This window comes from Rhipicephalus microplus, chromosome 2 (assembly GCF_043290135.1).
Source record: "Rhipicephalus microplus isolate Deutch F79 chromosome 2, USDA_Rmic, whole genome shotgun sequence".
Lineage (NCBI taxonomy): Eukaryota > Metazoa > Arthropoda > Arachnida > Ixodida > Ixodidae > Rhipicephalus > Rhipicephalus microplus.
Genome location: NC_134701.1, coordinates 126,436,361 through 126,450,348, shown reverse-complemented (window position 1 = coordinate 126,450,348; position 13,988 = coordinate 126,436,361). Strand labels below are relative to the sequence as shown.

Below are 13,988 nucleotides of genomic sequence, written 5' to 3'. Positions count from 1 at the left end.
AGCGGTATAACTCGAATCACGACAAATATTGGCATTTCTCGCGATTTTCTGCGGGAGTAAGCTACTTTTCGATGATGACTGCTGCAAGCACTGTCAAGTAGTGAAATCTGATAAGCTGAAATGATCGAACGTTTTAATTTTATACAGTCAACTGCTACACGAACACACGTTGTCACGACCGCTAACTTAGAGAGATGCCTGCAGGAGATCGTATTCCTCGGTGAGCCATATTTGACGTATATACTATATGCGGCGATGCACTGGCTCTCCATGAACAAGTTATGTGCGTGCGAATAATCCGCTAGCTTGCCCCATGATGCTCAGTGTGCGTTTTTAAAGCTGCAATTAAGAGCATTGTGACGTGAACGTGATTTTACAGTAAATGGAAACACACACTTTCAATATCACAAAAGCATATAACTGGGTTTAATTCTCATCTGGTACTAATAAATTCATATTGGATTCACCTCAAACACATACACACACGAAAAAAGAAAGTACATCATCTGCCACTAAAGGAACCATGTGTAGATGCGAAGCAGTCGGCGCTAACGCTTACACTAGCCGCGGCATTGACGCTGGCGCTCATCGCGGCGTTGCGCAGGAGAGCAATCTGGGCAGCCACAAAGCACGCAATGATGAACCACTGTTTCCTATGGCAACGTGTCAATCGCAGCTAATGGGCAATGAGAGACAGATCACTACGAGTGGACACAGAGACCCGCAGTCCGCTTTTAGTTAACGCTCGAAGCTGCGAATGTTTAATGTTCAACAACGCATAGTAGAAACCTTTCACCGGCACTATATTGGAGGTGAAGATCCAGCGCCTATATACACGGGGTGGAACGTGGACGGTTGTGCAGCGCGAGCAGACGGTTCTCTCAATCAAGAAACTCGCTATAGCAGACGCGGCCTGTCGGCGTTGAGGGGCAAGAGAGGGGGAGCTTAGGAAGAGAGAGCGAGGTAGGGGACGCGCATTCGCAATGGGTGTGTAAACGTCGCTGGGGCAGATGCGTTGAGGACAGAGAGGGGGAGAGAGAGAAAAGGGCACGCATGCGCAGTATGGATGGTCACGCCGCTCACCGGATTGAGCTTGCCCGTAAAACAATTCACATCTAAAATCATACGCACATTCCCAAAACCTGACAAACGCAGAAACGTGTACAGACCAATATTTTTCGTGTTTGCTCGGTAGAAGATTCGCCTGAAGTCGACAAATGGTTTTGTTTAAATACCACTAGAAATTTCGCCACGAAAAAGAGTATAAAATATTGATGAAGCCTTCACTCAATGAAAGCGAGCGCCCTCGAGCCTAGCAGCTTGCTGAAAACAAGTTTCATTTTATTAAAGACTGCACAGCGCTTGTGCGTTTCGAAATACTTTGCGTTTCGAAAAAAAGGAAGAAGAAAGGAGTCTAGACGCATGCTTCGTAATGCACAGCATGTAGCACGGCAGAAGAGTTGCTTATCACCACAAAACTTTGTATGAAAGAACAGTCAAGGGTACAAAGTATAACGCACGAGGCGCGCTCGCGTGGAGCAAGAGAGCCCTCGCCCAGCGAAGCGATGACTAATAGGCGAAGCGTGTCAACAGGAAAGGGGAACAAAAAAGAATAACGTTTTTTTTGAAAACCGAATGCATGACAGCAGAAACCCGCGGTCTCTAGAGCAAGCCGCGTACAGCAAAAAAAAAAAAAGAAAAACTATACATACATACGCCGCGGAATGCTCACCCGATGCGCTTACTTTCGTGGCAATAAATTTTTTCCAGCTATTGGCGCTTTGTCAGCGTGCGTCATCGTTCACCTACCTACCTACCCGCTTCGTGCCTTCGCTATATAGCTCAACGAATAATTCTCTGATTACATTCAACGAATAATTCCCCGAATGTCTGAAAAGGTGATTGACATAAGGCAGGTTAAACACATAGCAAGGGTAACGAAAAATTAGAAAAAGTGCAGGAAATTAACTTTGAATGCTTCAGCTAAGGCCAAAGATACCGAATACTAAAGCTTATTCGAAATTCGCGACATGTTGTCGCCCTGCTAAATAGATAGATGTCTAACAAAGCTCGTTTGCAAACCAACTGTCAGATCTCATTACGTACCCCCGATACATAACAGCCGGGCACAACTGATGCATTATAGCTGGGTACACACGCAGCGGACTTTCCTCCTCAAAGGCGGATAGATACACACGCGTCTCAACCAATGGGCGCGCACTCCACACTGACGTCACGATCCAGACTGCCGGAGAACCATGCCTTCGAGTGAATAAGTGGGACCATTTCTTTATTGGCAGAAGCGATCGGCTGCCACGCTTCTGTCGTGTAGGCAGGGCCTCTTCGGACTTCTCAAGTTTGATCAAAATATATACATTCTAAAAGGATGAAAAGGGGTAACGAGGTTGCTCCGTTGCAGGAGTAACTAACCTGCCACACCCATTGCACCATATTGGGAGTATCTGCGAAGGAGTAACCGCCCTCTCGCGATTACTCCTCAACGGAGCAAGTTATTTTGCGCAAAAGAAAAACCAAGTTTTGGTTGACTTAACCAGCCTTTTGAAGCGCGTGCAGGCGTTTGATTCAGACGTACGATCGATGTGTCAGCATCACATTCACAAATAAATTTCCGAAAATTTGCAGCAAACACACGGAATTCGAGCTCACGACCACCGAGATAGCATGCGCGTTCTCTAACCACTACACCACACCACGTCACGGCACCGTCTGAAAGGAAACAGGATTGTGTAGGGCACTGATGGGTCGTTTGTATACGGCGCGAATATTCCTGCTGGTACTTCAAAAAATGGGCGCTTTACTCCACAAGGAGGAAAGTGCCCCTCCTTGCCATGCCGTGTGTGCTCTTCTGAACACATTTCGTCTTTTGGAGGAGCAAAGAGCCATTTTCGGGGTAACTGCGCAGATCCTTCAGAAAACTATTTAGTGTATATAGTACACCGGAAATCAGCAGTTCTTCCCGAATCGGAAAAAAATGGGGAAAAGCGAAGAAAAGTCTGCGTGGCCTGACGTATCACCTTTCCGCGTTTCTCTTAATTTTTTTTTCTAGCGCATCGTGAAATTCTCCGTAGAGGAAAGAAAAAGAAAGGAGGAAACATGACGTCACAGAGCCAGCCTTGACAAGCCAAGCCGTTTTGAAAAGCCAGCACTGTCGGCCGAACAACTGACTCTATGCGTCAACATCTAGCAGCAACGATGCTTCGGAGTATGGCGCCCGGTAGCTTTTAATCGAAACGTGCTAGTTCGGCGCAAACCGGGCCGGGTCACGCAGTATTAGGTTCAAAAACGGAACGCCACCGAGAGTACTAAAACCTCATGTTAAACAAAGCAAAAAAAAAACCAGCTCGAAACACAAAACAGCGAAGTGTCGTCCGCCCCTTTCACAGTGTTGTGTTTCACGCTGTTTTTCGCTTCGTTTTTCGGCCTGAATAAGCACTAACAACTGTCACAGCTCAACGCTTGCAGCGCAATGTTCAAACAGAAAGAAAGCCGCACGATACTAGAGCGCACAAGTATACACAGGACAAGCACGAACAAGTGTTACAATTCTTCCCCTGTCGTGTTTCAGCAGCGCGTGCTCATTTTCCGCATTTTATTACGTCCCCTGTAGCACGGAAGGTTCTCTATTTAGTGCAGCTAGATCAATTACTATTTGTTAATTGTAAGCGGTTTTTCTGACATCATCGGCATCGTTTTGCGAACGTTATACCGTGGCGCATTTGTTCCTGTACATTTTTCATAATTTCTCTGTAAGTAGGGCACTGCTGTAGATAATACTGCCGTTCAAGAAGTTGCGTGCATTGAGCTTTCACTCTGACGTGAATTGTTATTTCACCTCAGTGTCCCTTTAAAACACGCGAAACGAAAGTGCGAGTGGAAACACCGCCTCGGGCTTCCCGCACCCAACACTGTGACGTCATAGATTTTGAAGGCGTCTACTGGGTCCTACGTATAGTTTCTAATCAGTGAAAATGAAGTATACTATCCGTGTCAAATGAAACCCGAACCGGGGCAAGCCTTCGCGATGGTACATTGTGCGTGCTGTCCACCTATCACCATGGACAGGCACGCGTATACACGCAGAGCTGCCGAACCATAGAGTTTATCATAAAAATACCTAGAGGGAAACCTGGCGCCACCGTCTACGCGAATTTTTTAAGGGGCCTCATTGGAGCGCTGGGAATGACGGTATATGTGTTTGCGAGGCTCGCGTTGGCTGATGTTGAGCGAGGCTTTGGCTTAAAAGCGGATACGACTGTTGATAACGCTTCTCTAAAACAAAACTTCTATGGGCGGATCTCGTTCCCGCGTATTATATTCTAAAATAAAAGTCCACTCACTTTTACGGCACAACGAAACGGCGAAAGAGAGAAACAGACGACATAAAATGGCAGAGGCAACGCAGGCTTTGCTGAGTGCCTGCCACGTTTAGCGGTCATTGGTTACTTTAAAATTGTACATCGACGCAGAAGTTTCGGTGTTAATTAAAACATGTCTCTGTACAATGGCAAAAGATAAATAGCTTATTGCGTACTCTTTTGGTAAGAAATAAACCATTTTAACGAGAAGCCAGAGGCGTCTTTGAGGTAAAGAAATCTGAGTCAAGTTCCAAGCTCACACATCCCGGCATTCCCTTGCATCCATAGAGTTTCCTAAAATTAACTACAGAAGACTCTGGCGCTGAAATCGTTCAGCGACCATGGGAATGATTGGTAGTACACGGATTTGCCTAGTCTTTGTACCTGCGGGCGACGATTCGCACTTGTGGCTTCGTTTATTGCTTCGTTTTGCTTTTGTTTCGAAGACAATAGCAAACCCTTTTGAACTTCGTGACCCGATTTGAAATGATAAGACTAAAATAAGGTGGTGAAGCGCAACCGCTGAACATTTGCCGATTGTCGTTTCGTGAGAAAGCAGCTCCCAGCCACACGAACTCACACAAAGCCAGAAGTGCGATGATTATAGACAAATCCATTTACTACCCACCATTGCCATGCTCGCTGAAGCGACATGCGTTGCAGCTGCCATAGACACTAGCGCCAGAGTTCCCTCTAGTGCGTATTTAGGAAACTCTATGTTTGCATCCAGCAGCTCACTTACACCAGATTTTCCTATGTAGGTAATTTTGTGAGAAACTCCGTGTGCCGAACAGGATGCGCGCGCCTGTCCATGGTAATAAGTGGACACACGCACTGCACCATCGCGTAGGCTAGCCGCTGATCGTGTTTCATTTGACGCGGAGATTACATCGTCATTCTGGGTGCCATAAGCCTAACATCATATTCAGGAGCCTGACTACGTCCACTGCCGGACAAAGGCCTCTCCCATGCACCGTCAGTCAACTTGGCCCTAAGCTTTGTGCTGCCATTGTATACCCGCAAACTTCTTAATCTCATCTGCCCACCTAACTTTGTTTCCTCCTAATCCGCTTGCCTTCTCTGGGAGTCCAGTCAATTATCCTCAATGACCAGCGGTTACCCTGCCTACGCGCTACATGTCCAGCTTATGTCCATTTCCTCTTCTTGATTGCAGCTATGATATCCTTAACACCAGTTAGTTCCCTGTACACTAAGGGACAAAAAAGGCAAAATAACTACCAATATAAATAGGATAGCTAAAATAGCGGAGGAGCTTTACAGAGATCTGTACAGGAGCCGGGACAACCACGACCTTAATATAAGAACTAGCAGTAACACAGATGACACCCCAGCAGTAATGATAGAAGTCAGAAAAGCCTTGGAGAGCATGCAAAGAGGCAAAGTTGCTGGTGAGGATCACGTAACATCAGCTCAGCTGAAAGACGGAGGACAGATTTTGTTAGAAAAACTAGCCACCCTGTTTAAGAAGTGCCTCCTGACGGGAAGAGTGCCAGAATCTTGGAAGGATGCTAACATCGTCCTAATAGATAAGAAAGGAGATGACAAGGACTTGAAGAATTACAGGCCGATCAGCTTGCTCTCTGTCGTATACAAGCTATTTAAAAAGGTGAAAGAATTGAAAGGCTAACAGAATTGAGGCAACGTTGGAATTCAATCAACCAAAGGAACAAGCAGGATTTCGAACAGGCAACTCAATCGACCACATTCATACTATCAATCAGGTAATAGAGAAAAGCTCAAAATACAGCCAATCACTGCGCATAGGCTTCATTGATTACGAGAAGGCATTTGATTCAGTGGAAATATCAGCAGTCATGCAGACACTACGAAATCAGGACGTCGACGAAGCATATATAAACATCCTGTAAGAAATATACAGGGGATCAACAGCCACCATATATAGTGCTCCATAAAGAAAGCGACAGAATACCAATCAAGAAGTATGTAAGGCAGGGGGATACAATCTCCTCAGAGCTATTTAATGCTTGCTTACAGGAGGCCTATACTATAGAATGGGAAGAGTTAGGGATAAGAGTTAATGGAGAGTACCTTAGTAACCTGCGCTTCGCCGATGACATTTCATTGCTGAGTAACTGAGAAGACGAATTACAATTCATGATTACCAAATTATACAAGTAGAGTGGAAAGGTAGGTCTTCAAATTAATCTTCAAAAAACAAAAGTAATGAAAAACAACCTCAGAAGAGAGCAGCGGTTCAAGATAGGTAATAGTGCACTTGAAGTTGTAAAAGACTACGTGTACTTAGGACAGGTCATAACCACGGAGCCGAACCACGAGATTGGAGTAAGTAGAAGAAAATAAGAATGGGGTGGAGCACATTTGGCAATCACTCTCAGATGAAGACTGGTAAATTACCACTATCCCTCAAGAGGAAGGAATATAACAGGTGAATCTTATTGGTACTTAGCTACGGAGAAGAAACCTGCATACTTACAAAGAGGGTTCAGCTTAAATTGAGGACGACGCAGCGAGCGATGGAGAGGAAATTGATAGGTATAACCTTCTTAAGAGACAAGAAGAGAGCAGAGTGGATCAGGGAACAAACCGGGGTTAAGACATAACATATCAAGTTCTGAAAAATTCCATCGAACACATGCCGCGAAAGTGCGAAAAAATAAGTTTTGAAATAAGTGACGTCACTCGATCAAGTTTCGGCGCAAAAGTTACAAAATGACACTACGACAAAAAAAAGTGGCACAGCTACTCACTAACTTTTGAGGTAGTAAAGTGCTGTCACAGCCTTCAATATTAAAAAATGACAGCAGGTAGTAGACATTTACTACTTTGAGGTAGTAAATGTCTGTGGTCTACTACCTACAGTTACTACTTAGGTAGTGAATGTTGTGACAGCCCTTTACAACCTCAAAAGTTAGGAAGTAGCACTACCTTTTTTTCAAGAGTGTATGGTAGCGAAACTTTGTGACACCGAGTTCTCGTACCGAGTTCTCAGAGTTTATCAATATAAACCAAGTCAAGCCCAAACTCCATAAGAGCGAAAATGCACGCGACAGCGACGAGCGACGCTATGAGCGACGAAACAGGGCGTTCGCGCGACGTGTCGCGTGCTCGTTTTCGCGCGATCGCTCGGTTCTCCAGATTTGGAAACCGTCGCTCATCGCCCGGAAGTGCTGGGCTCAAGCAGCCAATAGCGAAAAACCGGAAAAGACGAAGACTACATAGGTGCACGTGACCCTGCCCGAGTCACGTATGCACAACAAAAAATAACGCAATGTTTATTAAGCATGCGCATATAAAAAATGCTGCAAGGCAATAATAAACACTTTCCGTTCCATTACACAACAATATATCTTATTTTTAAATTGGAAACCGCTCGCTACGCGGTTTTCTTGGTGCGAGTTGACGGCTTCATGCCAGCAACAGTGGAATTCGCTCGCCGAAGCCGTCGCGTGAATGAGGTTTGCCTGCGCTAGCGACTGATCGCGCGACGCCGATCTACGTCGCGTCGCTCGTCGCTGTCGCGTGCATTTTCGCGCTTATGGAGTTTGGGCTTCATTGTTTCACTTCTGTCCCTTTAATATAAAATCTATGAATGGAGAAAGTACGGCGCACACGTTTGCAGCGCGAATGTGTACGAAAGCGAAATCCCCCATGGTGACAACATTGGCGTAAACGAGGCTAAGAGGGCAACAGATAACGCCTGATTCAGGCACCATGGGACAACACTGATACGCGTCAGAGGCAATTGAGCTGTCCTTATCTTTCGACTCAAGTCGGGAATTTCGGAAGAGGGTGCAAGGTCTATGTCGATAATCACGGTTGTCGACGCCGTGGCAAATGTCATTCATACCGGCAACGCTTGTGCACCACGACGTTTACACCCTGTAGCAAAAGCATGCAGAATTTGAAATTGTCAATTTTCAGAAAGTTTCATGACGGCAATGTCGTGAAAATACGAAAAAAAGTTTTTTTTTTATCTCTTTACGTCACGCGCAGACATTTCAGCGCGAAATTTAAAAATAAAATTTCAAGCGTGACTTTCCGCTAATAATGAACTTATGGAACTGAAACATAAGGCATTAGAGCTTTCAAAGTGCAGTTTGGCGATCTGAACCAAGTAGTTGTTTCTTCTTAGTGAATCGACCAACCAACCACCCAGTAACGAGTTCTGCTGACACGAACAGTAGGCTTTGACAACCCTACGAGATGTTCTCGTAACTAGTAAGTTTATTTCACAGATTTGAGATTCATGAACAGTGTACGAGATCAGGACTACTTGAAAAAAATAATGAAATATTGCTCCTTTGGGCTTGCACATATGTGATGCTTTTAAATTTAACACGCATATTTCTCATGGTCTAGTTCAGTTTCTTGAGTATTCAGCTCTTCCTTAATATACCCCTGCCCCCTTTTGTAGTTTTCATATACTGTTTATTTTCGCAACGTGCTGCAGTTATCAGTAAATGTGTACTTTAGTGATTTCTGGCATTTGACACACCTAAACTCCTATATGATTTGTTGAGACACGCCGTATAGAGGAGGGCTCCGCATACTCTGGTATTGCCATCGCACAATATACGTGCTCGATTCTAGCATTTCACCTCATTCGAAATACGACCGCCCCGCCCGGAATCGAACCCGCGACCTCCGCGTCAGCAGCTGACCACCGTAACGGCTGGATCAGGAAGTGTGTTCTTTAAACTTCTTAAAAGTGCACTGAAGCGTAGAATACCGAAGTTCATTTGTAAATAACGCTATATCGAGTTCACAGACGCCTTACGTTTGCCGAGTGCAACCGCGTTGAATGTCACGAGATGAAGATTTTTTTTTTCCTCGAGAGAGCCAAGAAACAAGCTGCGTATCGCGTCCAGTCGAAACACAGCTGCTGTAAACACAAAAGCCACACTGTGTAACTGGACCATTCCGTGATCCCCAAACACTCTTGCAGGTCTTCGTGTTGCCCCTATTCGAACGATAAAGTGCAACTACAAGACTGCACAATTGACGGTGCGACCGACAATGCAATGACTCATTCATAAACGCCGTGACCCTCAGAGATAATGCAGGAAAACATGTGATGAAAACAGCAGCGGCGGTCCCCACTCCCCCCCCCCCCTTTTTTTTTTTTTTTGTCTCTGATCAATGTCACGTGTGTACACAATCGCGGCGACTGACAGCTGAGACGCGTTTCGCTAGCACCATAAATTCGCAGTGCACGCGCCCGTCGACGAAAATAAAAAATAAAAAGACGCATGCGGGAAGCGCTCATTAAACGGTCGTCGGCTGTAAGAGGCGGTCACATCGCGTCGTCAGCGCCAAGTCCACGCTTTATTGATGAGCGCGCGAACGATCTCGCATCAGACGCTGTGATGGAGGATATATGCGACTCGATTTAAGGGGGGCTCGTTCGTATCCCCTTAACGAGCCGACGGCCCGAGCAATCTGGCGTGAATTACCTCTATGCAGAAAGGATCTGTTCTACACACGCCGATCGACGCCTGCACAGCCTTCGGGCGCCCTCAAACTACCAGCTTCGTAAGCGCGCGCGATCATCTCGGCGTAATCTACACACATTTACGGAAGTGGCATGCCAACCACAGATGTTTCCTCTTTGGGGCCGCCGCTTATCTCACGGGGTGACGGAAACAACACACACACAACCTCGCCGCGTCACAAGGTGGTCGCTCACGCGCGGTTCTTTTCGAATGCTACCCTCCGGTCGTCGGCCAGCTGATTTCTCGCGAGACTGACCCAGATACGTGCGTGCCGGCGCTAGGCACCCGGGATTCTCTACGGCCAGAAACAACACACCACCAAGACCACCCCGCGATCGCGGCCGTAAACAAAAAGTCGAAGCACCCCATCGTCGGGTTGGTGGCCCACCAGAAGACAAAACAAAAAGAAAACTCCGCCTCCACCCGGACAACAAAAGGAAGAACGGCTGAAAGGCATCGCGGGTCCAGTAGAGAGACCCGTGGACGAGCTTGGCCGGAGGGAACAGTGAACTCTCTTCTGCCGGGAACCAGCAGACCTTGAAAGTCGACAGGCCTCTCGCGGACGGGCACCGAAAATGACCTCTTTCTCCCTCGCTACGGAGGAGGCCCTCCGCAGTACACACACGTTTACACAGCAGTGCAGCGGCTCGGGGCAGAGGACGAAAAGGAAAAGAAAACAAATGAAAGAAAGGCAAGCGCCCAAGTTCACTCATCTTCCGCGAACGGTCACCAAGTAAAAACTTCGAGAGGTTCGATCGCATCGATGACACCGCTCGCGTTCGTCGCGCTTTAGCTTCCGCGCTCGTATCAGTTGACAGAGGACGCATGCGAAGGCGATGAAGCGGGGGCTGCAGTTAAAGTATGCGTCCGGTTTCTCAATGCGCCAGCGCTTTCGACAGCCCTGCGAAGCAGCGGCTCGACGAACGCCGAGCAGCAAACGCATTCGAACGACGCCGGAAGAAAACGATGCGCCGATTAAGCGGACAGGTGCTCGCATTCGGGGGCCCCTTTCGGAACCCCGGCTGTGTCCGTGAGGATCGTCCAGGGCAATCATATTCCATTGCCTACCTCACCATCGGACCGCCAGTTTTCGTTTGTTGTTGTGCACGAGCCTAGCGGCAGTGTTACCTTACTTTTTTTTTTTTCTTTCACTCGGGACGAGAGGCGCGCTTGACAGAGAAAAAGGCGGCTGCCGACACGGGCAGCGCGTGCTTGGCTTACCCCATAAACCAGTCGACGGTGTCGCGAAGGTATTCCGGTAGCCTATCCAGCTTGGCGTTTGGGTGCTACGCTAACGCCGAGAACGATTTTTCATCAACGGCGGCTCGACGACGGCAACACCGATCCACACTCAACATGGCCGACTTCACGCATAGAAGCGAGAGTTGCGCCGCGTCGGCGATAGATGGCGAGACCAGTCTGAAATCAGCTGACTTTGGATTCACACAAGGTTTAATGTGGAAAGGTAACTTGTAGCCAGGAAAAAAAATCAACTGAGGATAACGCATCGACAGTAAGCGCTGCTGTCGCTTGCGGCTCTAAAGAGTGTGAAAAGCTGCTAGATTCCTCACGATTGCTTTTAACGCTCAAATCTCTTTTCCAGACAAGTTTACGGCATGATGAAACTTTGCCTCTCTAAACACTGCTGCTACTGTCACAACTCTCGATTACGAGAGGCGCTTAGCAAGGGCTGCTTGTTTGTAACACCGTTTGAAAAACAAAAGGGCTATAACTTTCCGCCTATCTTTGATCACGGCTGAAACTTGTGCATTGAGTAATTGATTTGGTTTTGATATGCCAAATAGTGACTAAATGAAACAATAGCACTGCTAGCGCCCCCATGCTGCTTTTTGTAGCGCGCGGCGTTTCAGTGGTTTCAGCTCCTATTGTGTATATTTCTTGCCTGTGCCTGATTTCTCATGCAGTGGTAGGTGGCACGGTGTGACGTCTCCGCGCCACTGGAGGCATTTTAATTTGTTGGGGCGCGCTTTTTTAGCGTTGCTATTTTCGTGTTGTCTTTCGGTGGACACGCGCCTTGAAACGTAGCATTATCCGTTTGCCGTAATTAGCCGAGGGGTCGGGGAGATGTGTGCCTCATGGCAGAGACGTTGATATGGGCCACGCGGGACTACCGTGCTATTTTGGTGTCTAAAATACACGTCTTTCATTGCGAGACGTGTTGTTTATATAGGACTAGACGGGAAGTGTTCCCTAAAATACACACTGTCTCTCATAGCGTCTACATCCTGGTTAATATTTGTGTTATTATTCGTTAGTTGGTGCTGTTACCAACCGCGCTTGCGATGCAGTGATTTCCTGTCTATGAACATTGCGATCCATGCACGCCTCAGATATGCCGACTCACGACTGAGGTAGATGTATTCCGGTGGTGGAGGAATGCGAATGCATTAGTGTGCACAGCGCCGTGCCCGGTACAAATGCTTGAAACGAACACAGAGTTACTGCATAAAACAGCCGGCTAAATACTTTTCATTGTGACTTCGAGCAACACTCCAGAAGCGACTGCTTGTGAACGTTCAAACAGGCCTAGGTCGTCTCGGCAGTCTTTGAACTGAGATGAGAACGTGCATGATGAATCGCAAGCCATCACTTAAACAAGTCAGTGCACTCTGTTGTAAGGTGCAGACGCCGCTACAATAAACAACACACCCTTCGTGCCGCGGTGTTTTAGCAGCGACGAAACCTTGTCCAGCAGTGTTTTTTTTTATGTACCGGGAGGAGCATGACAAAACTTGTGGTACAGCACTTGGACTGCTTCGGTACACAGGCGTCAAGTTAATTGAATATTCCTAGCGAAATTCGGATCCCTTTAATGACTGTAAAGATAGAATTAAGCCACCGAAGTTGTGACTGCGGTTGGTCTGGTACCGTAAGTAGCTAACTATGGCCGCGTTTGCTGCCACCGGGTGGCACGAACCTTTTCGAGGCAAAACGGTTCGGTTCACCCAATAGCCGCTTAAAACCGGCTTGACTTGGCTGAAAACGTATGAATAGACGGCGACAGAATCGCCGTGTTGGACATTTTTTGGGGGACGTTTAGGTGGTGGGAAGAAAAGGTCTAAGATTCCTCACTAGCTTGTGAGGATCTTTACCGTGCGGTGGTTATTTATCCGTGGTCTTTCCTTGGCCGGGAGCCTCATGCATTCGTGAGAACCGCCTCTGCGCATGAATACGTGGTCTCGTTCTGTAACACTGTCTATAAGCAATGTGGTAACGACTTGCCCGATCATGAACACCGTGTGTTATGCTATTTGTGGATGTATGCCGTACGTGTATGTCTGGTAAGTGCGTGTGTTGCGTAAGGATCGGTGTGTCACTTCGGTGAAGTGTATGCTTGCGCCAAAACTTTCATTGAAGCTTCTTCTTGCGTAACTGCGTGAGACAGATACGAAATGCACAAGTTGGAAGCGATGGACTATTACCAGGCGTTCACACGACGTTATTTTCCAAGTGGCTTAAATATGTTGTCGCCGAATACGATAATCGGTTTTCTAAGCTATGTCTTTTCTTGTGGGTGTATACAAAAAAAAAAAGAAATAAAGTTGACGATATGCTGGGAGCACTATAACAGTGCCGCAAGGCAGTCGTGCCTTGTGGTGAAGTGCACGTTGTGTATTGCGGTAAAGCATACATATTGCGCGCGCTCGTGTTTAAATTGGAAATGTAGCACTGACATTGGGCCTCGTGTGTGCACCTAAATTGTACACGCGCTATCCTCTGCCTCATCAGTGACGATGCGGCAGTCAGTATCGTCATCATCTTCAGCTTGTGTAACAAGCACAGAACAATTTACCTAGTAAAATATATTTTGTGGCAGGCAATTCGCAAGGCATTCAGATGTTAGTTCATTGCAGGATTAATTCAAGATTGTTGAATGGCACCTTCAAATAAACGAAACATGCATATGAGAGGCTTCAGTCGTACTTCAAAATTTGTGCCATGCCTCAAATTGAAAATGATTATAAAGGAAATGTATGCTAAGGCTGGGTGTAGATTACCATTCACAATTCAATTACCATTCATATTTTAGAAACTTAGAAAATTTGTAGCTCATGTTTTCCTATCGAATAAGCACAAAAATAACTGTTGAAGAATG

The 13,988-nt window shown here is 46.7% G+C and overlaps 1 protein-coding gene across 1 annotated transcript in view; it reads right to left on the bottom strand.

Moving 5' to 3' along the window:
* Positions 1-11,231, bottom strand: part of Mob2 (MOB kinase activator 2) — a 163,570-nt gene extending 152,339 nt beyond the window's left edge. Inside the window, exon 1 of the mRNA XM_037422002.2 lies at positions 11,093-11,231. Within this exon, the coding sequence (XP_037277899.1) occupies positions 11,093-11,097 (5 nt within the window). The 5' untranslated portion in view covers positions 11,098-11,231. The remainder of the gene's footprint in view (positions 1-11,092) is intronic.
* Positions 11,232-13,988: the final 2,757 nt, after the last annotated feature.